Here is a 27,375-nt window from a genome sequence, read left to right as displayed (position 1 = left end):
AAAGACCACTGAGTGTGAGCATAACACTATTCAAGCCCTATCGCAAGTTAACTCGTGCAAAGTGGCTAGGCAAGGGAAGCCGAATATACTACCATACATCAGTCACTAGGCCATAAGCACTACTATAAGCACTGCCCTTAACGTCTAACCTGGCGCATGGGGAATAAACATGCAATTTCACTACCCACGTATTCTGCCATCCCGGTTTTGAACTCAAAACACCTTTACTATTGCTACTGAAATGCAAAACCAGAAGGGGAACAAACAAAGGACACAAAAACAAAAAAACTGAACACGATGCATTTCAAAGCATATCGAAGATCAAAAACTAAACTGAAAAACTAGCCCTTCAAAATCCTCTCACAGCCTCTCATTTTTGGAGCAAGATCACAGTCGATCACCGCGTGACAGGCTGAATTAAGCATCTCAAAACTGAGATGTTTTAATGTACTTTGACGAAAAAAGAGATGGCCTTCATCAATTCATAACAGAGCATAAACGCTGTCAATTTCAAATAAGACAAGCTGCTTAACCTCGGTCCTTGGGGACTCAAAAATCGTTTTAAATCTCTCTGAAATCATGCTTCAAGGAGCTGGGAAACAGTAGTGGTATTCAGTGTGGATAAATTGTGTGCAGTTAGTGCTTAGGAATCTAAAACCAGAGATTTTGCCACTCTGAATCAGGGGGACAGACACTATCCTGGGTGTAACACACACAGTCTCAGTCATAAATTTGGACATACCAACTCACAGAAGGTTTTTTTCTTTATTTTTACTATTTTCCACATTTTAGAATAATAGTAAAGACATCTCAGCTATGAAATAACACAAATAGAATTATGTAGAGACCAAAAAAAAGTGTTAAATCAAAATTCTCGTATTTTAGATTCTTCAAAGTAGCCAAAAAATATTTTTAAAAATAATTTTTTTTGGAAAGAAATTCATACATAGGTGTCAGCTTCACTGATTATATTTGTCTAAGAAACAAATTTCAAGCATTGGATCAAAATGCATGTATCCCACTATCATAATCAGGTGTGTCCAAACGTTTGACTGGTGCTGTAGGTGAGAGTGCAGGGACGAGTATTGTGGTGACAGTATTGTGGTGGATGAGGGCACTCACCGCTTGTCATAGGCGTCGACCCTGCCCTCTGCAGCAGACAGGCGGTCGGACTCGGGGCTGTTGACCCGGCGGTATCGGAGGGAGCGTCCCTGTATGCTGGGCGACTCCGGCGGGGCTGCTCTGACCGGGGACACGGGACACGCCCCCCGGCTGAGCTCTTCCTCTGGCGCAACCGGCGTCTGCAGGCCGGGGAGAAGACGGGTGATGCCCTCTGTACCCAAGGGGGGCTTTCCATGGCCCAAAAGGAGAACGGCCCCCTGCCATTCACTCCTTTCCACCCTCCCCAGGAGCAGAGAGTCAGAGCCATACAGGCTCTGTAGCTCTCTGCTACACCTCAGCTGAGGTCTATTCACGATTACATACAAAAATACATGCCAACTATTTATGACTATGAGACAAGGTGTGTGTGTGTGTATGTCTATATATACAAACACACACACATAAATATACACACACACACACATGCTTCTGTTAATCTCTTTCACAACACACAATGCAGGAATTGGAGCACTGTGGTCAGTGGTTTTGCCATTAAAACCTCTGGCAAACACTTCCGTGGGTCATTGAGCAAAAGTACTTACACTGCCATCACCTCTAGGGCCATGATAAATCCTCATGTTTATAGTACATCGAGCAACATTTACATTTGTACGTGTAACAGTGGAACAGGCTCTCCCTCCTTCTGCCTGCCGGCGTGTGCTTTTTCTTTTCTCTGCAAGTAACGCTCCATGCAGGATTTCAGCCAGCAGGGGCCAGCCCAGGCTCTCCGATGTGCAGTGGCACAGATAGCCATCATCCATCAGGTCTGACAGCGCTAACTGCACGCAGTCTGTTAGACTGCAGTGATACAGGGCGGAGGCGCTCCACAATCACAGACGGCGCATACAAAGCTGCCTCGGGGCCACGCCCTCACCTTGCTGATGCTGATCCTGAGTTTGTTGCGGTTGAAGTCCGTGTCCTCCCAGCCCTCCCCCTCAGCCGGCGCCTGGCTTCCCTCCGCTTGTCGGCTGGGCGCCACGGGCGGGGCGTTCTCCTGGTCGCTCAGGTGCTCGTCCTTGACTACATCCTCCGTGTTCTCCTTCTGCAGGTCCCCGGGGACCGGAGTCACATTCACCACCCTGAGACGAGGCCATAGTTTATGCGTTTAAAATGTGACGGGGACATCAATGCACAGACAGACTTTGCATACTGCAGCTGACTAACAGTGCTCTCACATTGTTGTTGGGGTAAGGATAGCATTGTGGGAATATTATGGTAGCGATGAATATTCTGTATCGATGACATTCTTTAATGCACTTAAGTGGCTTCTGGACTGGTTCCCACAAGCTGCCTTTTTTTAAGCAGAGACTTCTTACTGTAAGTGCAACGCTATTTTTGATTACCAAATGAAATATAACGATTTCATGGGGCTGCACCAATTCAATTGACCAATGAGTGATGACTTCCTGAAAAAAAAAACTGTTCAGGAAGCAAAAAATGGTAAGTGTGACTGCATTTAATACTTTGCTAATTTCACACTTCCTTTTGTAATTGTCTTGAGACACTGGTAGACACAATAACTTGTTGCTTAATTTACTTTTTTTTTTAAAATGGATAATCTTAATGAAACTCTAACATGAAAAACAATTAGGCTTACCAGGCACTAAGCATTAATTTGATTTCACTGTGTATGTGATTATTCTTAAGTGCCCTCTAGTGCATTAAATGGGAAATTTTCTTTTTGAGGAAAATGTTCTATGTTCTTTTTCTCCCATTTTATCATCCTGGATGATCAATGAATCTTTAAACAATAGTGGAAAACTACTTAATCCCATCTTTAAATCCTATAAAACATTATACTGCAAATGTGTCTTTTATTCTATTGAAATTACAATATAGCAACACAGAAAATTAGAGTAGTTTTATGAATGCCTAATGAAGTAGGTAAACATGAATTGATCTTTACACCTGTCAACAAGTTCTTACAAAAAGCTAAACAAAATTAAATGGATCACAAAACATCTAGTGAAGGAAATGTTAATCCACAGCAAAGATGATCAAACAATACCTTCCCTTTTTTTTCCCCAAGAGCACAAATTGCGGTGGATCTTGACTCAAATCTCTATTCTAAACAGTCATGTCTAGATAGGGCACAAAGGTAGATGTGGTCTGCATATAGATCCTGTTTGAACACAACCTGCATGTTAATATCATTGTAAAGGTGAAAATGAGAGTAGTTCTTTTCTTTTTTCAACGTCTTTTGTCATTCGTCTTCCTTATAAGGAGATAGTCCCCTAGAAAAAAGGCTATTTTGTTGTTGTTGTAATCTCATACAACAGGAAATAAATGACAGTCAATAACACAAGAGACATGAAACAAATGAGGACAGCATTAAAACATACAATTAACTTCTTGTCAATTCTTTTCAATAACAGCAACGGAGCAAAACATGAATTAGGTTATATAAACGGATAGCACCACTGACTCTCCAATGCTTGGTCTCTGGGTATGTGTCACTCTTGCTACTAAAACTGATTCACAAACGAATCTCGGCATACTACCCAACCTCCGATAAACTACCAAGACACTACCTTTACAGCAAAAGAAATAAAGCACACCTTGAACTGTTCCAGCCTCAATGGACCAAGTGTCTCCCAGGAATCATCTTAAAAGAACATATTTACCTTATTCTAGGGAAGCTTTAGCAACTCAACAGTGCAGAAAGCTCCTGAGCCTCTGGGCTTTGCTTCCTCTGATGCTGTTAGAGCGAGCCTGGGTGTCTTGGTTGGTCCTCAGACATTTGACAGAAAATGCATTTCATCTGGGTGAATCTGCAGAGACCTGAGTGCCAGCGGCCCTGACTGATGAGGGATAAAAACTAATGACGTCCCCAGAGATCGGGCTGCTGCGTTGGCGGGCGACGGCGCTGCGCAGTCGCTGAGCAGAGCGTAGCCTCAGAGGACAGCGATATCACAGGGGAGCAGATAGAAGTGAACAGCCCCCCCTCTGCTCCCCAAATACCGCTCTATGCAGGGGACATAAAAATGAAGCCTCCGGGGTGACAATGAGACTTTGTTTCTTTGAAGCAACTGAATGGGACACGTTCACTTCAAGGCCAGTACAGTAAAAGAAGCCTTATAACCCTCATACTGGAACCCTCATACCTATTCAGCAGGGACAGGTTTTAGAAGAAGGAAGTACTGAACAATACCACCTGTTATACCTGAGTGTGTTCCTTTCGCAAAGCATCTAGGCACTGTAGGCCCGGCACACAGCCGCCATTAAAGACGCCGGATCCTTACCCCACCATGGCTGCCGTGGGCCTCGTGTTGTGCTGCGCAGGGGTCGATGTGCTGGTCGAGAGTAATGCGTCGCTCCCTGCCTTCTCCCAGTCAAAGGGCTCATTTTCCGTTATAATCCGCTCCTTCATGCTATTCTCAAACACCGACATTAAAAGCTGCGGAATGAAATGATCACACGCAGTTGAACTTGGGACAGTCAGGTTTAACGAAGATGCTGGACTCAGACTATCTAGCATCCATGTACTGGTTTCTGCTTCTTTGTTTCTTCTCTGATATATGAATATTATTAGTCTCCCAAGATCAAATACAATACAATTATGATAGAATATAATAGAATTTGAGTAACAGAACCCTGTTTTTTCCCAAGCACTGATCTTTCTCCATAAATAATAATGACTCACTTCATCTGTGCATTCACTCATACTTTCAGGAGGAGACTTCCTAATATGAATTAAATATTTTGCTCTTCAAATAACACAATTATAATTATTATGAACAATATTATAATAACAAATAACAATTTAACACATAATTATGAATGAGTAATACATTACCATGCATCTGAATACTGATCCAAATATGTGCTTGAGTTTTCATGGTTAAATATTTGCATGTTCAAATATTTGGTCTTACTTCAATATTAGGAAAACTTCAAAATTCAATGCATTTCTTTAAATAAACTCATTCATGTGTTGGTTTGATGAACAGATAGAGTTTAAACTGAAGGCTCTAATCAGAAATTCAACCTTTTAATGATAACCATTTTTCACGTGAAAAAAGCCAAAACACCCTCTTATTCAAAACCAATGTAAGATTTCTAAACTGAACATAGTAATTTGACAGACTAGTGTCAAATGTACAAGAGGAAGAGTGTATCTATATGGAGAGCAGTGTGTACCTGATAGTCTGGCTTGGTGTAGTAATCTAGGCCTAACACGTGTTCCAGAAAGATTTGGAATTCTGACGGCATGTGTTTGAGTAGCATCCTATGGTCATATCGTTCTTTAATCTGTCCCACTTGCTCCTGTTCAAAAGAGAAATTTACAGCCTTATTAGCATTCTAATTGCAACCACTCACAAGTAGTCCAATTACGACACATATGAACTAGTAATATAAATCACTGATGACTGCATTTTTTCCCCCTTTTTTTTTTTTTTTACCTTGTCCTTAATTTTCCGCCATGGTAGCTGTCCAACTGCAAATTCCACCAACATGTAAAATAAGGACCATAAATCATCATGGCGACCCATTTCCTGTGAAAAAGAAAAAGCAAATATGTGTAAATGAGAATGACTGAGTTTTTTGCACTATGAAGAACAAGAACAACTGTTATTATTGCTATTTGAGTACCACTTTGATCATTTGAGATGGAAGACACAGCGTAAAGCACTTACTTTGTTTTTATGAGCGTTAACAGACGCATAGCGAACAGTCCCGCGAAATCCTGCAACAGTTCGAGGCTAAAAAGGAATAAAAAAAATGAAAACTCACAGGAATACAGATGTCAGATCTAAAACAATTCAGACAAAGTCAAGCATAAGAGATACAAGATAAAACTACAATGTTCTTTAAGCATAACAAAAAAGGCATTTCCCTAGCCTGCTTGGAATGATTTCCGATGGCTGTTTTTCTACTCAAAAAAAGTACAAACTCTTATCAGCCTGGCACTCAAAAGACACTTCAGTGAAGACTGGTGTCAACATAAAACATCGGATTCAAAACATGCAGGCAACCAAACAATATAACTGAAAAAAACAATGAACTGATAAACTGTGAGAAAACTGAAAACAAAGAAATGAGAGGAAAGCATTTCAGACGGGGGTCTCACCGGGAGCGTCTCTACTACAAGGACACTACAGTACTGATCCTGCTACAGCTGGTAGAGGCTGCAGTGCGTGCCAAGGAGTGGGAAGAGTTGTGAACTTCTGAACCCAGTACAGCAGGTAAAGGCTGCAGTGTGCCAGAGAGGGGTAAAGTTCTGTTGAGTCTGCAAGGTGCACAGCATTCAGACAGGGTTGCCCTGGGGACTGGTTCCATCTGCCACCTAGAGCAGGACTCCCAAGTAAACTCTCTCCTCTCCTCACTACAGTCTAACAGAAAGTCCCTCTCTGCAGGGCTCCCAGGTAAACCCACCACCCTTCCTGACGTCAGTCGAACAGGGAGTCTGCTAGCAGGGCCAGACTTAGCTGTGACTCACTCGGTGTTTGGTAAAGAGTCTCTGATGTTCAGTTCTTTCATGTGCACGAACAGCTCACCAGTCTAATAACAATGTATTTTGCTCTTAACGTCTGAGTGAAAGTGTTACTCGTTTTACTATTTCTAATATAATATTTTGAGGCTGGAACTGACACTAACAACATACTACTCCCAAAATGCAACACTTGCGTAAAGGTGTTATTCAAAGTTAAGGACAAAGACAAACTGTAAAAAATGAAAAAACAATTTTAGGTGTTCCTAGTGTAGACAGGTATTCCCTCACTCCAGGTGAGACCCCTCCTCTGTAGAAAGGAACAGAAAGGACCGCTTGGGGTAGACACTCACAATGTCACTCTGTCAAACTGTGACTGATGGGTCAAGCATGCGCTTCGAAAAATAAAAGGCCAAAAGGAACTGCAAAACATAAAACAAACGGTCAAACATAAAGGAGAAGAATGCAACAACTGCAAAATAATCAAGATGAAAAGTGCTTCACATTGAAATCATGAAAAAACTGTTATTTTTTCTCCAAAATGGCCATGAGACACCATCATCCTCCCTTACTTTAAACACACCTGAGAAAAATGACAGGAGACATTAAGCTTTGACACAACTGTATTTAAAATGCACATATCTAAATAAATCTAAACAAACCACAAAGAGAGGAGCAGGCAAAAGGTAACAGCAGCGCAACACCAGCATTTCTAACAGTTTTCTGTGGACCCTTCAGATGCAGGACAGTGCTGCCCCATGTGGATGAACAGGTCTAACCCGCTGGCTGTGTGTGTGCTGGCCTGTTGTTCAGCATCCTGCATGAAGACATTCGTTCAGCAGTGATAAATATTTAAGCTGCTTTTTGGATGTTGTGTCAGGTTGCATCAGTGCAGCTCGCCTGCTGTCTTGGTGAGAGAGTGCCTTCAGTTTCCTGCACAGATTTTATACTTTTTAAATAGCACTGCAATTTGTATACAATATTGTACGGGGCACCGCTATTGGATGAGTGAATTCTACATATTATGTCGGCTGAGGCAATGCATCTCTGCCAGTGCATTTGAAATTCACCCGTGACCAAATGCACGATGACCTTGACTTTGTCCTCAGCTGGGGAACGATAATCCAGTTTAAACTCAATTTCAGAGCTGGATCTGCAGGTCCTCATAAGGGGGCATTTCACTGATCATCTACGGCTTCAAAATAATGCTAATACCAATCTAAAAAGAACACGCTGAGACGATCACACTAATATGCATATACCAAAATGTTTGCCATGGTGAATGTAATGCTTTTATAATAGGAATTCAAGCCTCTGTATTCAAACTCTGCAGTCTAATCCTTTTTAAACTCATTTACTGAAAACAGAGGCATGAAAAGCACAAAGCTAAACCAGTGACATGGCTGAGCACGCCAACACGTCATTCAGGGGGTAAAACTGAGCACCAGCACATAAAGCACTACTACAGAGGTCTTGCCTTTATGTGACTTTGTGCCTGTTGTTTCTGCAGCAGGGTACCTTTAAATTTGCTGCATAATTTAAAAATTCATTTCCAGTTGATTTTCCAAAAGGAGCCTCCTGTGGACCTTACAACAGCGTTCAGATCCCTCTTTTTGATTTTGATTATTCCGCTGTCACCAGACTCTAAGAGCACCATTCTGAGGTTCAGGACCGCTTTCATTTTTTACCATTTCAACCGAGAAGCTTCCCTCGTGATATTTCCAAATGAAATCTGAGAACATCCTAGTGTGAAAGACTCCTGCTATTTATATTCCACACATGATTTATTCACTCTCATCCTGTTGCCTTCAGCCAGGGAGGATCCCTGATACTGAGGCAGGCATTCACGCATACGCACTCTCGCAGACACGCAGGCAAGCACACACACACGCGCACGCACACACACACACACACACACACAGCCTGAGGTTCTCCTTCAACAGTCTGGGCGTTGGCCGCGCCGGGGACTGAAGGTCATTGGCCGGCAGCGCTGAGACCGGGGACTTACAGCAGTGCAGGTGGAGCGAAGAGAGGCTTGCATTTCTAATCAATGACAAGCAGCCGAGTCAGCAAGAAAAAAAAACACACACACACACCCAAAAATCCTGTCTGCTGCCGGGCCCTGTCGCAATGGCCACTGACACGTGCAGCAGCATTCAATATTCATATTGCATCTGCAGCTGCATTCTACAAGCTACAGAAATTAAACCTACATGGAGAAAAAGACAGCACCAAATTGCCACTGCCTCTTCATGCATGTGCAAAAACAGGCAACAGCCCTAGAGCTGAGTGAACAGAGCTGAATACAGCCTATAGAGGTATCAGGCATTTGCTCAATTGCTTCCTTGCTATGGTTCTTATCCAATTATGAACAAAAAGCTGCCTCTTGTTTCTTGAGAAGTAGCAAAAGAGAGCATCACAATTCAAGACAAGTTTGTTGACTTTACACTGCTATGTAGCATTCATTGCAAAGAAAACCCCAACACATCTGAAAATATGCTATTCAAAATGTATCCAAACAGATTCATAAAAAACACAAACATCAAAAAGATTATAAATACTCCCTTATTGTGTCAGAACTTAAGATTGTTTGTGACTTGAATTAGTCTTTTGCAGAGCCCTAATTGTATGCCTATCAATCTGTATCAGTCTCATGCAGAAAGTGAGATTCCTTGGTTAGTCTCACAAGTGATTGGTTAAATTGGTTCTGAAGAACACTGGGCTTTGACGACTATCTGTCACTTTTTAAGTGCAACAGTGTGAACCTCAGTGTAACCCAGCCTTGATCCAAAAACAGCAACATGAATTGCAAAATGCTCCACTGAGAACTCACACACAGTGAAAATATACTGAGTGAGGAATACTGAATGAGGAATAATTTGTGTTCAAAACAATCTAAATTTAGCCACGTGAAGAAACAAGTGGGCTCTTCCATTCATTACACTGATGGTATAATGAAACCCTTGTTAACTGGGCATGGATCGCCTTTGGTTCCCAAGCAGGCGTAATTACATGTCTGCCTTGATAGGTGATATGGCTGCTTATTAGCATTTTCAATTGAATGTCCTCTCTAATTTACAATGAAAACACACCACTTACACTTTTGAAAGACCTGATTATCACCTGAAGAGCTCATTAAAACTAGCCAGTGCAAAATACACATTTCTCTGCCTACACATTTGTGCCCACAAAGCAAGACAAAGAAAGAGATTTAATATTTTACATTCAACTGGTAGAATCCACTTCATAAACCAGTTTTATTGCAACCAACAATTAATGAATTAACCCCAGGGGTTTTACCTGACTGGGAAAATTACGTTTTAACCCAATAAAGCTCTCTCTTCTCTTTTTTTCCCCCCACAACCAATCCCATTTAAGCGTGAAATGTATGTTCAGTTCACTTGCTAAATTTTGGTCATAAGAGACATAATTCCAATGCCATGTAAATATGTACACCCAATCAAAACATTTCAATTATACAATACAGGTCAAAGTGTTCACAGAACAAAATTAAAGAGTCACTTACAGGTCTGACTTCTCCATTTGTGTTGGTGTACTGTCGTGCAAGGCCAAAGTCTAACATGTAGCATTTTCTGTATGTGGAGGGGAGCCGTCCCATTGCAAAATTTGACTGGATAAAAAGGGAAAAAAACAGTTACACACAACAAAAGGGCCACATAAAAATATCCATACGAGAAGCACTCAGGTCATAGAGATGTTCTGTGGGATGTCACAACATAATCAAATTTTTTAGTTAAATTGCATCATTTCTTTGAGACCAACCACATCTGTCATAATAATACAGCAAGGTTAAAAATACTGTGAAACAACCTCATACTACATAACCATTGAGCTAAAATACAATATTTCAAATGCTGCCCTACTGTGTCCCAAAGAGGCCAACAAGGGCAAGCAACCTTAACTAAAAAAACACATTTACAGTCTGATAAATGTTGTTGCTTCTTTTATCCCAGCTTAATATCATTTTGGAAGTTTATCTGTCCACTAGAATTTCACAGAACTGACATTTGCTTTCTAAAGATTACAACTGGATGAGCAACATACCAACAGCTGTGGTCTGAATTACTTCTTTTGTATCACAGGATGTGTGGCTCTAAAAACCATCCATAGTGACAGCTCAAAAGGCACATGAGTAAAGCTCTAAGTGTGTGCTGTAGAGACTGATCACATTTACCAAAAAGCAGCACGCTGACTTCCAGTCCAAACAACTGTTACTATGATGATACAGTAGAGATAACTGATACAGTAGACATCAATGATTTAGAATCTCCAGTCAAAGGCAGCTTGAAGTGTAACACCAGGTTTTCTAGCCGTGTGCTGTAATCTAACTTATATTTGCATGCGTCTTCATTAGACAGGCACTTGTTTCAATGACTGTTTCTCACCACAGCGTAATAGATGTACATACAGGTTCTTACTCCTACACAGACACTGCCAGACAGAAATGACAGGAATATGAATAAATATCCGTTTAAGTGGCAATTCTAACCTGAAGCTATTTTTGTAATCTCCTTGGAAAATAGCAATTTAGGATGAATCCACATTAAGGACCAAGGTTGTCTCGAATTCGAAGAGGACTCTTGAATTACCAAACCACTGAATAAAACATTTTAGATTCCCTTAAACTGAAATACCTAGTGAGGCACAGCCTGCTTGGCACTCTGACAGTGTTCCCCGTGTGAGACGGTGCTCTGGCACAGTTAGCGACAGATACTCTGCAAACTGTGTTATTGTGCCTGCGAGTGAACAAAGGTGGTGCTCAAGGGATGCGTGTCATTTAAAGAGCCCACCGTTTCTTTGTGATGAGGGCTTTCGGCAAAATGTCAATGGGTACTTTACATTCCTGTGAAGTGAATAATACAATTTGCAAGCCGGAGAAATGTGGCCTTCTCTTGACTTCTGTTATTTTCCCAGAAGCCTTGCATGCCGGATTAGCGGGGCAGAAACTGTAGAGGAATACATACAGGTTTAATATCACGGTGCAGAAACCCAACAGAGTGGATGGCTTCTATAGACTCCAGGATCTGTTTTCCTAATCGCAGCGTTGTGCTCATTGTAAAGGTTCCTCGAGGCTGGCTTCTCCTGAGGTCTGCAAGGTTTCGTCCCTGAAAAGGAAAACGTGACATTTTCTGACCATCTGAGACACTGGCTTAATGGCGTATGCTAACACCGGTGTTACCCCTGGGCCCTCTTGACTACCACAGCAAACCCTTCCACTGCAGAAATCCTGAAGAGAGGGATAACTGTGCATCACGAACGCCTGAATCGTCCTCATCAGCAGAAGGTCTCTGCCTTTTAAATGCATTTTAAACAAGTTATAGGGGGTTTGGTGGCCTGACACGCGTGAGTCCTACCTCATCAAAGGTAAAACTAAAACACTCTAAATATTCCCCTGCTGTATCCTCACTCATTTTGACACAGCACTTGGAAATTATTGTTGATGTTAGCTGCCGATACTGAAAATATCTTTATTGGTGTAAGCAACACAGATGTGTCTGGTAATGGTTATATGCGTATGTAATTATATGTGCTTCAGCTTAAAACTGGACACAGAGATGTATCTGCATGGCTCTGTCAGAAGGGAACTGGACTGGGAATCCACTAATCTAATCTTATGGAATATTTGCTTCAGAACAACTCTACTCTCTGCATTTATACATTTTCCAGTTCTGATAAAAATGGCTCCTAAACCAGAGAGCTGACATGTAAGTTTACTAAAGTCCAACATCAATAGTGTACAGAACCACTTTAGGCAGCCTCCCAGCACCTGACTAGGTTAAATCATGGACGAAAGATCTCTTGGGAAAAACAGGCTGTTCCTTTAAGTGATGTTTGTGTTCCAGTATGAGGCAGCCTTCCTTTTGGACCAGGCAGAAAACCAAAGTCTCAGTGTCATGATAGGGAAAGTGTGCTGTAGTGTATGCCATAGGATAAGATACAGGGTGGCAGTGTAGCATAGCGGTAAGGAGCAGCACTCATAACCAAAAGGTTGCTGGTTTGATTCCCTGCTTGGGCACTACTGCTATACCCTTTGGCAAGAATTGCCTCAATAAATATCCACCTGTAGAAATGGATAACATGTATAAATTGTAACCTATTAAGTCTGGATAAAAGCGTCAGCTAAATGGCAGTGATGTAATGTAATGCCATATTTTGGATCAGACAGTAAGCCAAGGACCCTGCATACCGCATGATGAGTAGGGGTGTTCTCTAATGTACGGGCCAAATTCTCCACCAGGCCATAAAATCACTTCCTAGGTCCGCTGAATAAATCCATCTTTGCCAGAGCTAGGACTAGCTCATCCAAACTCAAATCAGTAGACTCGTTTTGGCTCAGGCTAGAGCTGCAAGACAGATGTGCGACAAAATGTCGAAAAGGAAACGCGATCTTGGCCCTTGAGTGGCTCAGTGGTCAATGTGTTGAACCAATGACGAGCTCTCCATCCCGGGAGAGCTGATGACGACCAGGAGTCCACAGCAGAAGAACAAACTGGCTTTGTCCTGCTGGGGATAGAGGCAGGTACATCTTGCCACTCTCTGGTACCCTGTGGCTCATTAGACAGCTGCAGGTTGCTCGGATGATTCTAGTGAAACCGCAGTTAACGCTTACTTCACTGTAGCCTGCCAGGTGATTTGCAATGTTAAAAACAGTTGCTTGCAGGCACGCAAATGCATGAGAGGATTGCACTCGTTACACACTGTGCTCCTGTGAGACTACCTGGGGGTGTTGCACGGTTGAAGTCTAGCATGCAATGGGCAATGGGCAAGTACAAACTGGGATGAAAAATGGGGGGAGGCACATGAAGGAAAAGAATATATGTATAAATAAATCTTTGCTAACACCATTAGCAGAATAAGCCGGTCACTATACAGTACAACTGAATCATTTCCTGGCTAATATATCTTCACTACATGACTCATTTTCTGAGGCAACAAAAGTTAGGATTGGAGTAACAGAAAGATAATTGCAGCTGGAAACGGATGACATGTTATTGGGTTCTGATGTTTTGCATTTTTAGCAGCAGAGAAAATAGTGAAAATCAATTATATCAATACATACCTGAAGTTGCATGACCACGTAGTTGAACTTCTCATTTCGCCCACATCCAATGAACTTACAAACATGATTTTTTCCTAAAAAACAAACAAAGCAAAGCAAAGGAAAACTGAAAGACTTCATCAATGTAATAAACATCCCGGATAGTGTGGGATAATAACTTCCAGGTACAGGTACATTACACCTGTGCGTTTCACTAACACAGACAGAGGTACTTGCCATTGCCCTCCATGAGTGCTGGACTGGGTATTAAGATATGGCCCTTGCAACACTTTTACATTAGCTTTCAATCTGGCATGTGACACACATTTGACTATTTCATTCTCACCCACATCACACTGAGAATTGCATACACTTAAAGTGTAAGTGTAACATCAAGGTTATTTAATACAAAATTGATATACTGGTGACCCTGCTCAATACCGCACTTAACATCCCTACCCTCTTACAATAATGTATTTAGCTACAGATGCACCAAAAGTTTAAAAAAAAAAATGGAAATGCTCCTTAAAATTACGTAGCACAAGTAAACTACAGTTCAAGGTGGAAAAAATACACTGTACTCTGTTTCAAAAGGTAATTTCGACTTTAAGTTCTGGGCTTTGAAGCCAGGGCAGGAAGCACTCCCGCTTAATTGGATGTACGAGTTCAATAACTTTGTGAATATGTCCCTTGAGCTAGAGTCACTCTGCTTGTTCACAGACATCAGTTTAGATCAGGCACTTCGGAGACCCTACTAATCTTCATTTTATATGGATGCGTTAATTGAATCAATGTTGTCTACTATCAGCCTATCCCAACCATATAAATATAATCTCATCTACACAACACCGTTTTGGATCAGAACTAATGCTTAAGAACAAGCAGTCTACAGTATGTTAGATGGGAAAACAGCTAATATGGTGTGATATGGCTCAGCCAATCTACAAGCAAGCAGGCATCGGTGGACACAACATACACCTTTGCAAATCTTTGACATAGCTAGTGCAGGATCCACTTAACCATTCCCAGTCCAGATAAGTCTTTCTTGCATCTTGACTCATATGCTCTCAGAAAGGCCGTCAGCTTTATTCCAGGCCACTATAAGTCATATTTGACATGCCAGATCAAAAGCTTAAAAGCATGCACCACAAGTAATCCACACATCTACACTCCCTCCAACAGCAACAATGCTTCTTAATGGGTTTCCAATGAAGGAACAGGTTTGCTGGATTTTTACCAGTGTTGAACTGTAACGGTGCAGCTTACTCCACATTACTAAGGAACCATTCCATTATGGAATTATGAATAGAGGCAGCTTACATTGAACAGGCAGTTACTTCAGAGTTAAATCTTGACTTGTGCTGCTGCTTCTTTTTTTTTTTTTTATTCAACTCTAGGAACTTCTTCAAAACCACCATACAGACAAGCGGTTCATAGCTGGCAACTGGCTGCAACATTTGCCAGAGCATAAAATTTTCTGGAAACCCATTTGTATCAATTTGCCATTAGGATTGGGTTATATCAAACCAGGAAGAGATCTATGGCCGCGGGACATCAGTGGAACTTCTCTTTGTTCTCTGAAGTGAGACAAGCAAAGTTTGAGGCTCATTAAACATTTCGATTCAGATGCATCTGTGCCCAGCAGTCAGATTATAGCATCTCCGGGCTATGAACCAGAACAAATGCATCGGACAGGCGCAGGAATATCTTGGAGTATTGCATCTATAAAAAACCCTGCTGTAGAGCTGTGTGTTTCAATACAGCGAGCTCTGTCCTTACACAGCACCAGGATACAGTAGTCCTGAGGACCTCAAGTGACTTCCCCAGTGCCTGCATAAAGTGAGAGGCATCCATTCCCAGAATTCCCTGTTTTTGATCCCTCTCCAAGGAAACTGAGACATTTACCTAATTAACAGCTATGTTTAATGTATTTGCATTCTAGTTAGCATTTGATTGCATAAAACACTGAGAAGTTAGACACAGGAAATGGAGGCTCTGCAGAGCAGACATTGATTTTGCATTCATATTCCACTTAAATTGCATTGCCGGGCCGCCATTAATTATCTAATCATTAGTAAGGTGTAGCCACTTCTGCAGTACAGCTTTATGAAAAACTGCCCAAGTGCACAGAAAAAGAATCACTCATGTCATCCACTTCTGTTCACGTTCACCACTTCATCCAGCAGGTACAGCAATGTTTATATTGCAAAATCAGAAAGTCAAAACATCTGCGTCATCTGGCAAAGATCATCACTGTCACCGTATACAGCATTTGCAGAACAATTAGACAATTATTCCAAATGCAGTACAATTAAACTGGGTGGAAACAGAAGCCGTACACCTTTAAGCACAAATCGCTGACTGTAAATGTCAAGCACTGCATCAATGAGAGTTTTACTTTGATTAACACTCCCTCCACTCATGCGTCAAACCTCGCTTTTAAAGGCTATGCTATTCGCTGCGGTTTCAGGAAACATGACACACAGGGTAGGTGACAGAGGTATTCTTAGACTGCAACCGTCTCTCTGAGACTGCTGTCCCTAAACTCTACCTCTCAGTCCTGATCCATTTATCCACACTGCCAAGGAAGCCGCTCAAGGCTTACCACAACAGGGTCAGACACTGCTTACACTTCTTTGAAGCGTAGTAATGGATTGTCAAGATGAACAAGAGAAGAGAGGGAGGAGTGGAGAAGAGAGGAGAAAGGGAGCAAAACGTGAAGAGAGGAAAGAGTGATTTAAGAGAGCAGAGAAAAAGAGAGAGACAGAAAGAGATAAAGAGGGAGCGAGAAAGAGAGAGAGCTTGAGGTAAAGCACTGCATGTTCTTAACAGAGAAGCCTCCCACTCTTTTGAATTAGACAATTACCTTCAATAAAGATCAAACAAGACATTCCTGGCAGACGAACACACAGTAATTATTTGCAGAAGTTAGGGACAAGACAAAACGCACATGTTATTGAAATGACAGGTGGTAGTACTGTATGAATACGGCATAACTAGTGTTTCATGTGACACAGTATCTTATATAATCATGAGAATTCAAAACATATCAGCTTTTTAGCATTCCATATTTACATTTTCCTTTCCTTGCAGGTTCTGATTGTTTAGTCTTTTTATTCAGTCTTGGTCATGTTCTTGACTCCTTGGTCTCATCACAGAATTGAACTGCTCTGGACTACATCTTTGTTAATCTCGAATTAGACTTGGGGATGACAGGCTATACAGCACTAGTCTTGCAATGACAAAACACATTTAAAAATGAATGGACAAGTGCAACTAAAAAGAAATAATAAGGAATCACTTTGTCATTTTCAATTCCAAAGTTATAGAAAGTGGGCATTCTTTAAATAAAGAATGAATACATGCTTGTTTGTACGTGGAAGCTTTCTTGAGGAAAGGAGTGTAGTAATATCACCTTGTAACATTGAGTAATTAGAGATATATAATAGCCCACTACTCTTGTCACTCCTCTGACATGTTTGAAAGAATATGCAGAGATTTATCCGTGAAACAATGACGCAGCATTTCAGTGGAGCGAAGCGTAGCGTAGCGGAAAACAAGGCTATTCCTTTCGGATGCAGCGAAACTACCACACATCAATTATTGACGATGAGGCTTGTAATGGTTACGACCTTGCCAGGCCCAGTCCAGACAGTGGTTTGTCCTACCTTGCAGTTTCTTCAGGACAGCGACTTCCATCTTGAGAACCTGTTTGGGTTGCTGGGCCGACTCCACCTTCAGGGCCACATTCTCTCGCGTCAGCAGATCCAGGGCCTCATAGATCTCCCCAAAACCTCCGCCTCCGATTTTCTTCAGCTGGGCATGACAGAGAATTAACTGCTATTTAAAGACCTCAAACTCAGGGCTCCAGATTGCAAAATCTGCTCTCAAGTGTAAAAAAAAAAACACAAAAAAATTCCAAACCACAATTTCTCCAATTTACAACAGTCGTAAAAATATCTTAATATTTAACATGTAATATTTTTTTATATTTAAAAATTCAAAATAGCAAAATATAATCAACCTTCTCTCAATCTGGAGGATCTGTATACTTATATGCTTATAACATATATTACATATGACATACACAAACACTCACATATTACCGAAAAACAAAACTTAGACAAATCCAAATCTATAGTAATCCATTTGTATAAATTCGACAAGATACTGTTAACCACAGGGATGGTGTAGAATATTCACCCAGTAAAAAAACATCTGTGGCAAAGAGTCTATAAATGAAGTAGGCGATAAACCCTCTACTGCGTGTCACAAAGTGCATTTATGAGTATAGGGCAAACCTTTATGCCCACATGTCATTGCCACATTAATATTTCTTACTCTTAAATAGAGTAGAGAGCAGTCTGCTGTCATGATCATGTCAATGAAATTTATGGCAGAATAAAAATCTCTGCATCCCCATCAGACAGAGCCATTCCCTGCCACCCAGAGGCCTTCTGTGTGGACGGCCTCTTCACATTTAAATCGGACCTCTATTTGCTAAGAACGCGGTGTGAGAACTAGGGGAACCAGTATTGATCAGCCAGTAAGAGTAGGGCATAAGCTCCAGTCGAGTGGTTGTAGTGCTTGAGTTACACAGAGATGAAGCGTTATTGTAACAGGCCTGGCTCTTCACATATTAACTGCTTCACTGCATCTGCTTTCTGCAAAAGGACGCGCAGGCCGTGAAGATAAAGCTCTGAACTAATCTATGATAAACAAATGTCCCGGAAAAATTGACCAATGCTGTGTAACATTTTTTTTTTTATATCAAAGGGCAGGGTATTCATTTTGAAGTTGGCATTCATTCTGACGTTGGCCTAAAAGGACAAGGGCATCACAGAGCTCTGAGAATGAATCTTGTTTGCTTTTACAAATGCAAATGTTGTCGGTGGATATAATTTTCATGCTTCTTCAAGATCAGAAATTCCTCTGAATGAAGGACAAAGCCCCCAAACCCCCTAATAGGAGGGGTGGGGGGCAAGAAAGGGAATTTATAATGTCAATTTAGCATATGTAGTTAGACACCAGATTACACTGCTTGCTCAAACAGGGCTTGTACCAGCAGACATCTTTGAGGTGTAGTGCTTCTGACAATAAGATTAAAACACTGTGCCTGCATTACAGTCAATCAAACGCAAATGTGACAGGCTCCAGCATATACCGTGAGACCCCAAGGGAACGCACCAGTACATCCAGTCTACATCCAACATCCCAGAGGTTATTATTCTAAGTTTAAATGGCCGGGAGAAGATTGATGGTACTAAGGCAGACCTGTTCTGCTTTAAACACTACCCTCAGGCCAACATTATAAGTTTCTTCAAGGTGCCAGTGTCACTGGAATACACTTACATGCAATACGTGTGTGAATACGACACCATGTTGTTATGCCACTACTGTTCTTCCTAAATCAATGCAGTTGTGCAGAGAAACCTTCAGTTATAGGCACTTTCATCACCAGTTGACATTCATTCACAATCAATTTAATGTGGAGGAAAAAAGCCTCTTAAATAGACATTTTGGACAAGGCTAAGTATATTAGTATCTTTTCATCAAATGAATGAATTAAATAACATAAATCAATATACTCATAACCAAAAGACGATTTGAGCCAAATAAAACATTTCAGTGTACTTCATTAAACAAAGCAAGATTCTGAACATATTCCTGCTGTAAATTTGATTCACACCTTTAATTAGATTCAAAGGTTCCACATCCATAGACACTCAAAAGTGTACAGATAATACTTGTAGGAAAGCTGCCTTTAAACTATTTTTTTCAGTACTATTTTTATAGATTGGTTGGGGGAAACAAACAAATGCAAACTCCACAAATGGAGAAATAAATTCTAGGAGGACGAACGCTGGAAAAAGAGGTGTGTAAACGAATACTGAACGCAATGACAGAGAGCCTCACTCACTCACCACTTTCCATCGGTCCTTGACCATGCAGTTGGGCGGCAGGATGTCCACCTGCTCCCCTGCCCCGTTCATATTTGCGTCGTCTTGGAGACCTGGCGCTAGGCGCTGCATCTGCCAGCCAGAGAGATGCCGAGCAGCTCCAGACTTACATGAGCCATTTATCTGTTGGGTATTTCATTAAAAACAAGCAATAAAATAATGAATATATCTCAGATTCACCTGCTTAGTACAGTGCATAAATATTAGACAAAAATGGAGCATGTCTTGGCACCAGTCAGCTTTCACCTGTACAGTTCAGACTGAACATTAGGGTAAAGGAGTGAGATATAAGACAGGAAACGCCGACATGCATGCCTCAGGTCCATCAGGAAACAGAGTGTAGCAGCTACATTTCAACCTGTGCCAGACACAGCACTCACTAGGATACTAAATCCTTCTGGACACCATGATTAATTCCAGCAAGCAATCACTTTCAGCCTGGTCTACGTCTCTGTTATGTGCGGACAGCCTCTTAGCAACAAAAGATGAGCAAGAAATAACTCTAATCAGACACAAAGAAGCATTGCCAAGGAGGTTCACGAACAATGCATGGGTGTGTCTTGAACGGACAGAGATCCCCCCCATCAGGTTGCTGCATCCGCCCCATCCTGCAATATCCATGAGTCTTTTCTCACAGCCTCAAATCATCTTCCAGGAAATGGTGCATATCATGTGTCTATTGGTCACATCTGCTTTCTGTTGAGAGGTGTTTGGTTTCAGTGACATTACTTACCCCCAAATAGTTTTGTGAAGTGCTCTCGTTTGTCAAGTGGTTTTAACATTGTACTTATTTTTTTTTAAGATTTCAATTAACTTACTTACTCTGAAACACCACTTGGTAAGACGTAAGAGAGCTTTATTGTCATTGTTCAGGACAACGAAATTACAGACAACGAAATTACAGAAACCACACATTCACTCCTGTGGTTTTTCCATTATTCCTGCTGGTTATGGCATGGGCAGGAAAGAACCTCATAGACTATTAGAGCAGTCATATAAAATGGTCTCACTTCAAAAAGTACACAAAGTGTTGCGAGTCCAAAAAATGTAGTTGCATTTAACTGAAAGTAAACTCTGCAACTCTGCACATAAAATGTTCCTGAAACCAAAAAGTGTACTTTTGAGTGTACCCTCTTCAGCCTAGACTACTGCTTTACAGGTTAAAGAACCGTTCTGCACTGTACAGTGTAAGAAAGGCAGAAACCTGTGTGCTGTGAGGATAATCTAACAGGCTCATTTTGCTGATTACAGATAAGGAAATGCAGCTCCTAAATTATCAATACGGACATGTTTAACTCAGTGAATGTAGGAAATATTTGGTATAAGTGTGGGCTTGTTGCATTCTGCCTTCCTCCTTTATTAAGCAAAAATAATGAATTCCCAGGAAAGTTGCAACAGCCACACAGGTGAAGTGCAGCCAAAGACAGTGAACATAGAACCACTCCCCACATTAACAGGCCTCAACTAAAACCTAAACGTCTTTGCCAAAATTTGGCTTCCCTCGTTTAGATGACAACAAAACCCTTCCATCAGCCCACAAGTCAACAAAGTCAACAGAGACATCCTATAAGGCAATCTAGCATTCTCTGAAATTGGGACCAAAGACGACCAAAGATGGAGCATCGTTGCACAGTCACACTGTACAGACTCATATGCATTATTTAATTAGTACATATTTAAGGTTTTACATGGCTGTGTATCAAGCTTTGTGGAACACGAAAATGAAATTTTGTCTCGGAAATTAAACCTCCATCCAGTGGCAATATAATAAACCAAAGACATGCAGCTGATTTTAAAACAACAAATCATGAAACAGCATGTTTCTCCTTCATTGCAACGACCTGATGAAAACTGTCATCTTTCAAAACAGCTTTGTGGGGCAAAAAAGATCTCACAGTGCAAACTGTGTGCTGGCACTCATAAACACCTCAGAGCTAATAAGACCAGGTTTGGAAAACCATTGTCAGTTCTACCACAGCACAGGTACAGCTGTAAAGCAAGTTTTTGCCAATGCACCAATTTCATAACCTAAGAACAGACTCAAACGTAATCTATGCAACATAATCTAATGCAAAGTAAGGACAGACAGCCATTTTAAACCTGCCAGATCTGTTTACATGCTGTAAATTTCAATCGTATTGCCATTTTCAAGATGCTTGCTTTGCCAACTCAGTTGTGCTGCTGAAAAGCTTTGCCAAATGGAAATTTCATTCAAGCAGAGCACCCTTAAGATGTTTTCTCCAACATGCTTTTCGCTTTCATATATCAGAACACTGTACGCTGTACAAAAACCAGGTGAAATTCACTTTTATGAAAAGATCCCTTTGGGTATTAAGCTTCGAATCTGTAGTGACTTCTAGTCTGCTGCCAAAACATCTAACACAAAACAAAATAACACCACTAATAATAAAACTGCAGTTTAGGGAGTCAGTAAGCCAGGTGGCCTATTGATTTTTAAGGGAAGCAAAGACAAGACAGCAAAAATCGAGTTGTCCTGTTCCTTCCTCATCGTTGTTCTTTTCAGACAGCGCTCAAACACAATGCCTGAAATGATGGATGCACGAAAAACTATGGTTTCTGTGCCAGTATCACTGCTCACCTTATTCAATTTGGAGACATAAAGCTATTTGTTAATGTTCACCCTATTCAGAATCTTAGTTAACCCATTTCCTATATTTAAATGCAGTGCAGTTTCAGTTGTTCAAGAGTTGCACTACAAAACAGAGGTTATGGAGTCAAGTGTTTTGAATGCTGTTATGTGTTTCCTTTATTTTTTTAACACTCGTTGATAATGGCATCTATGTGAGTAGGCCTCATAGCAAAGTTTGGGATAATTCAGCATTCCTTCTAGGGTGTGGAGTTTGATGCTTAGCTGTACATGTACGCTAACTTAATTTTGTGACTCTAAAGTTTGGGATAATAAATCACAGGATTTAAAACGAAGAATTTATGAATAGATATACACACCCTTTAGGAACAACATGCAAGTTACAGGCTGTGCCAACGCCTTGGCAATTAATGAAACGGAAACGTGTACCCCTGTGGACCCTTGAGCGGCAGGGATATTTAAAATGTGTTCTTAAATACAGGTAATCTGTGAACTGAGCTCGAATTCAGTTGGATAATAATTTCATTTATAGGGGTTTCTTTACTTCGTGCCAAGAATGCGTTACATTTGTGTACCAAAATTAAGATGGAAGAAAACTAGTTTCTAAGTGTAGATAAACGCTGTTAAACGCTATTCAACAGGCTCGAGCTTTCAACCCACTACCATTAACATTAACCAACACTATCACATCCGCAATACTCAATTTTTCTTTTTTCAGAAAATCTAGATAACGTCACAAAATTTGGGGAATTACAACACGCAAAATGCTCTTTTACCTGGCGCAGGAACTACGGTAGATGGATGTTCCTTTCCGTCTTCGTTTTGTAACCTTCATCTGGGACTTCGCAGGGGCCACACTCTCTGCCCGTTTCCAACGCCGCAGACCCTCTTTTTCCCGGCAGAACGAAGACCGATGTCCTTTAACTACTTGATTCACACATGTCCAATCGATTTTCTCCCCATTTTAATCCGATTAGGACGTTAACCTGGTTCTTATTAAAGTGATTTATACAACGTTTATGCAGGTTGCCGTGTAATCTAGCTAGCTAACGGCAATAGTAGCGAATAATTAAGCCGCACTGGCATCCACCCTTCTGTCGGCTGGCTAAGTTACAATATTTAAGAGTTGGCTGCCACCCAGTCCGCGAAGTGCATACGTTAAAGCTCGCACGATACACCGATGCACGTTGATTTAATAACCAACATGCCTATTTATACACATCTCCTAAACGTGGACAATTACGTTAGCTAGAGTCAAATCGAGTATTTATTTTTCCTAACAACCAAATGCACAGTTAGCAATGGTTGCTACTTCTCTATGCATTCTGAATGATTGAAGAATCTCATTTCTGCATTCAAAAGCTATGTTACACCAGTTGATAATAACCAAACAAGCGAGCTGAAGAGTTTGTGATCACAGAAAATGCGTTTGTAGCTAGCTGAATTTAATTGGTAGGGAGCTAGCACCTGCTACCTAGCTGGCTAGCTAAGGATTCTTTTTTTTATTATTATTAGCTACCTTGGAATGACAGTTGGCTTTGAGATAAATGGCATTTCAGACTAATTAGCCGATTTGCTTACTCTTTGTAATAATCTCAAACAAAGTCTATTAATCGGTAGGACTAGCTATTTCATACCAGTTTTTTTTTCCACGGGAATATTCCTCGAGCCTTCCCATCCCCTCATACCGTTTCATTTTTTGTCCGCACTGCAGCTCAGACCCGAGCTCGAATGACACCCAGTTACCAGCATCTTCCGCGCGACAGGCGGCGCACGAGGACAGCGGTTTCCAAAGAAACAACATCCACCCCACGCGCTTTTGGTCCCACCCTCCATAAGTTCTAACCCAATGGTCGGTCGTTTAGGTTTCCCAGTCTCTCAGAATTGCCTTATATTATCACTCATTGGCTTAACCCCCAGCCACTCAACTTGAGAAAAAAATCCTACCGCTCGAGACAGGCTGATGGGGAACTTTGGGATATGTCGTTTCTGTATGTGGCAAAATCAATGCAATGTGCACCTGCATTATCAACAAAAGACTACAACTCCCACAATACTCCACAAGCGCGAGTCAAATACGACCTGCATTATGATGCATTTATATCAATTATTCATTATCATTATTGAAAATGAGCAACCCTTATTAATTTATCAGTTTTTACTTGACATCATATGAAAGGCAGCTGTCAGTTGATACATGTAAACAGTATCTGTCTGTCATTTATCTGTCATCAATACACTCGCCACAGAAACTGAAAGGTGTGTCCAGTGGGCGTCTGCTGTATTGTATTAGCTAAGCAACCTACACTACAGCAATAACATTGACAAGGTGCCAGTGAATAAGCAAATGGTTCACATGCAGTAACGGCAAGCATAGCATTTTAGAGGTGTCCAAACAAAGTAAAACAATGACGTTATCCTGACCTGTTCTTTTGCCGCCGCAATAAGGTTTCGGTTCTAGAGGCATTTAAGAGGCGCATTATTTCGTTGGCAGGGTCATAGTAGTTTTTTTCTCGATTGCTGTTGCACCATTTTCCATCCTCCTCGTTCTTCGCTTCTCCTCCTGAATCAGCATCACACGGATACTCCCAGAATACACTGCGGTCCTGCGCGACTAAGGATGTTAGTTGCGTAGCAACTTGACAGACGGAGGTATTCATTTGGAATTTCAGCGCATCGCTGTCATGGTCGCATAGAAGAAATGCATAAATGAGCAATCACGGTTTTGTTGCAGAGCAAAATGTTAATTATTCACTTTTTAAAAATTATGTTATCGTTGTTATCTTTATTTACTTATTAGTAGAAGCAATAGGCTATAATATAAGTCATTCTGCTCTACATCGAAGGCGTCAACTTGAAGAAAGCAGTTTATTTCTTATCATTTTTTTTCTTATCAGTTTATGTATCATTTTTATTCCGGGCTGACAGAAAAGTGAAAAAAAGCTAAATATCTCACACCACATAGCAATTTGAGATATTTAGCATTCTTACTTTTGTCACAATTTGTGCGTCAATACGGATCATTAATACTAGTGGGAAGTGTACAGGTAGCCAAATAATTGTCATAATTATATCTTTTTTCTAATCTAGAAATATTACATGCCCTTATTTATTTCATCGGATCATACCAAGTGCTATACATTCAGCAATTATCCACGCACATACCTCTGGATATGATTGTAACCACAGGCAGGCATTCATACTACGGTACATCAAGGTCTTTACAGACCCATTTGAATCTTTGAAGTCTCTTTTTTTATGTAGCTGCTTTACCCTTTGAAAAAGAAAAAAAAACATACTTAATCACCCACTTCTCTTAACCAGGGGTGGCCTTACCATGCCTTACCCATGCCTTTATTCAAGATAAAATACAATCATAAGGTAGAGAACAACACTATTGTTCTGTAATGTAAGATGATAAGTTTTTTTGTGTTCATGCTGCTAATGATACCAGACTGCTCAATGTTCTGTCCATACGTGAATGTGCACAGAATGGGACAAAAGCCTTATTTGTCAACAGATTCTCTCAGCTGCCTCAGACCTGTGTGCACACCCTTGTAACCCAGAATCCATTGTCTTCTAGGAGACAGCAGTAAGAAACAAGCTTTGCCGGGTGGTTAATTGTGTGTAATGAAGCAAGACCTCAAAACTTTCAGCAGTTATATTTTTAAAGAATGTGTTAAGAATGGCAGACCTCAGGGTTGCCAAAGAATTCTACTGCATGAAAGACACGCGATACACGCTGTCCCCCCTCCTCCTGTAATGCTTCTAACTTTTGCTTCCCAGCTCTGTATCCATTCTTCTTGGGTTTCATATGAGAATGGTCAAAACTGGCCATAGATTAAAAAGCCAAACAAAAAGATGAACTTCAATGCAACAATTAAGTTTTAGAAGAATGACCTAACTGTGTAATATTGTATTAATATTTGTGCACAATCTGAAACTCCTTTGTGCAATGGAGGGGGGGGGGGGGGGGGGGGGGGTGAAAAAGATGCTCAAAGTCATGTCTGCTATCAGACAATGTCACACAGTCTTTCCAATGCAGGCTTGTGTTTCTCTGTTCGACCCCCTGTCAGATTTAAGCAAACCCTAGGGAGACGACAGCCAGCACATCAATCCCTTCAGCAATCAGTGGAATAATTACTGGAAGCCAAGGCAGCTTAGCCTGTTAGAACCAACAGATGCCAAATGTTACAGTATAATCCAATAAACAAAACACAATACTGTGATGCAAACTGAACTCATTATACAGTATTTTAGGCTGCAACTGCGTTCTCACTGCCAAATATGATTTTGTTGCATAGTGCCTTGTGATTCATTTATTCCAATGACACAATGAGATCTTATTTGGTTTCTTTTCTTTTTGGTTCCTTTGGAGCTGAGTTTCAATATAGTAAATAGAGATTTTATACATGGGTCATGCAAATATGCAAAATGCAACATTATTATTTTGTGGTAATGACTCCTTAATGCTTTACACAATATACACACATAAAACATTGCACATTATGGACGTGGTGATAAAAAAATTTAAATATGCAGCCACAATGTGAATAGAAAATGAATAGCTGTGAATATACTGTAATTATAGATGTCTTCTATCTCATACAAACAAGCTTTTGACAACAAGTAACACAAGTATGCTTTTAATTTCTCCCAACACTGTGTTAAAGCATTTACAAAAGCAATGTTTCATTTATTCACTTAATCGTTATAATGTTCACAAATGACAGTATGGTACTTCATAAAAATATACTAAACCTAACACTATGAAGTTCACTATCATTTACTCCCTTAGTCTTTTAACAGTTTCTGTTATATGTACTCAACTGATTCCTATAACATGGTATAACACTGAATGAAACTCAAAATTGCATTTGTAATATATAAGAAAGATTGCAATATAACAATTATCAAAATAATATAAAAGTAGTAGTAACAGTATAGGGTACAGCAGTAGCACATGAAGGATATGCCAAATCTGTGTGTAATGCTATGTTATGGATATATTTTGCTATATGCACCATAGTACATTCAGTTGTGCCTACACTGGATATTGTTTAGAGACCTGTCAACATTTCTGACGTGCTTTGAAACATCTAGCACCTTTATGAGAAGCACAGCCTTTGAGTGCATTTAGAATCATAAGCTTAGC

At 40.7% G+C, this 27,375-nt stretch overlaps 1 protein-coding gene across 2 annotated transcripts in view; it reads right to left on the bottom strand.

Annotated features, from left to right (window-relative positions):
• Positions 1 to 24,794, bottom strand: part of LOC118789877 (tau-tubulin kinase 1-like) — a 41,578-nt gene extending 16,784 nt beyond the window's left edge. Inside the window, exons 1-13 of one of the 2 annotated variants that reach the window (XM_036546597.1) lie at positions 24,645 to 24,794; positions 22,997 to 23,108; positions 19,577 to 19,735; positions 17,321 to 17,468; positions 13,674 to 13,747; positions 11,578 to 11,718; positions 10,119 to 10,223; positions 5,799 to 5,864; positions 5,565 to 5,657; positions 5,302 to 5,427; positions 4,404 to 4,558; positions 2,036 to 2,240; positions 1,123 to 1,301 (exon numbers count right to left, since the gene is read on the bottom strand). In XM_036546597.1, the coding sequence (XP_036402490.1) occupies positions 1,123 to 1,301; positions 2,036 to 2,240; positions 4,404 to 4,558; positions 5,302 to 5,427; positions 5,565 to 5,657; positions 5,799 to 5,864; positions 10,119 to 10,223; positions 11,578 to 11,718; positions 13,674 to 13,747; positions 17,321 to 17,468; positions 19,577 to 19,684 (1,400 nt within the window). In that variant the 5' untranslated portion in view covers positions 19,685 to 19,735; positions 22,997 to 23,108; positions 24,645 to 24,794. The remainder of the gene's footprint in view (positions 1 to 1,122; positions 1,302 to 2,035; positions 2,241 to 4,403; positions 4,559 to 5,301; positions 5,428 to 5,564; positions 5,658 to 5,798; positions 5,865 to 10,118; positions 10,224 to 11,577; positions 11,719 to 13,673; positions 13,748 to 17,320; positions 17,469 to 19,576; positions 19,736 to 22,996; positions 23,109 to 24,644) is intronic. The other variant, XM_036546596.1, reaches the window with a different exon arrangement.
• Positions 24,795 to 27,375: the final 2,581 nt, after the last annotated feature.

Source organism: Megalops cyprinoides, chromosome 15 (assembly GCF_013368585.1).
Source record: "Megalops cyprinoides isolate fMegCyp1 chromosome 15, fMegCyp1.pri, whole genome shotgun sequence".
NCBI classification, from domain to species: domain Eukaryota; kingdom Metazoa; phylum Chordata; class Actinopteri; order Elopiformes; family Megalopidae; genus Megalops; species Megalops cyprinoides.
Note: the sequence above shows the minus strand (reverse complement) of the source record. Positions and strands in the feature narration are given on the sequence as shown.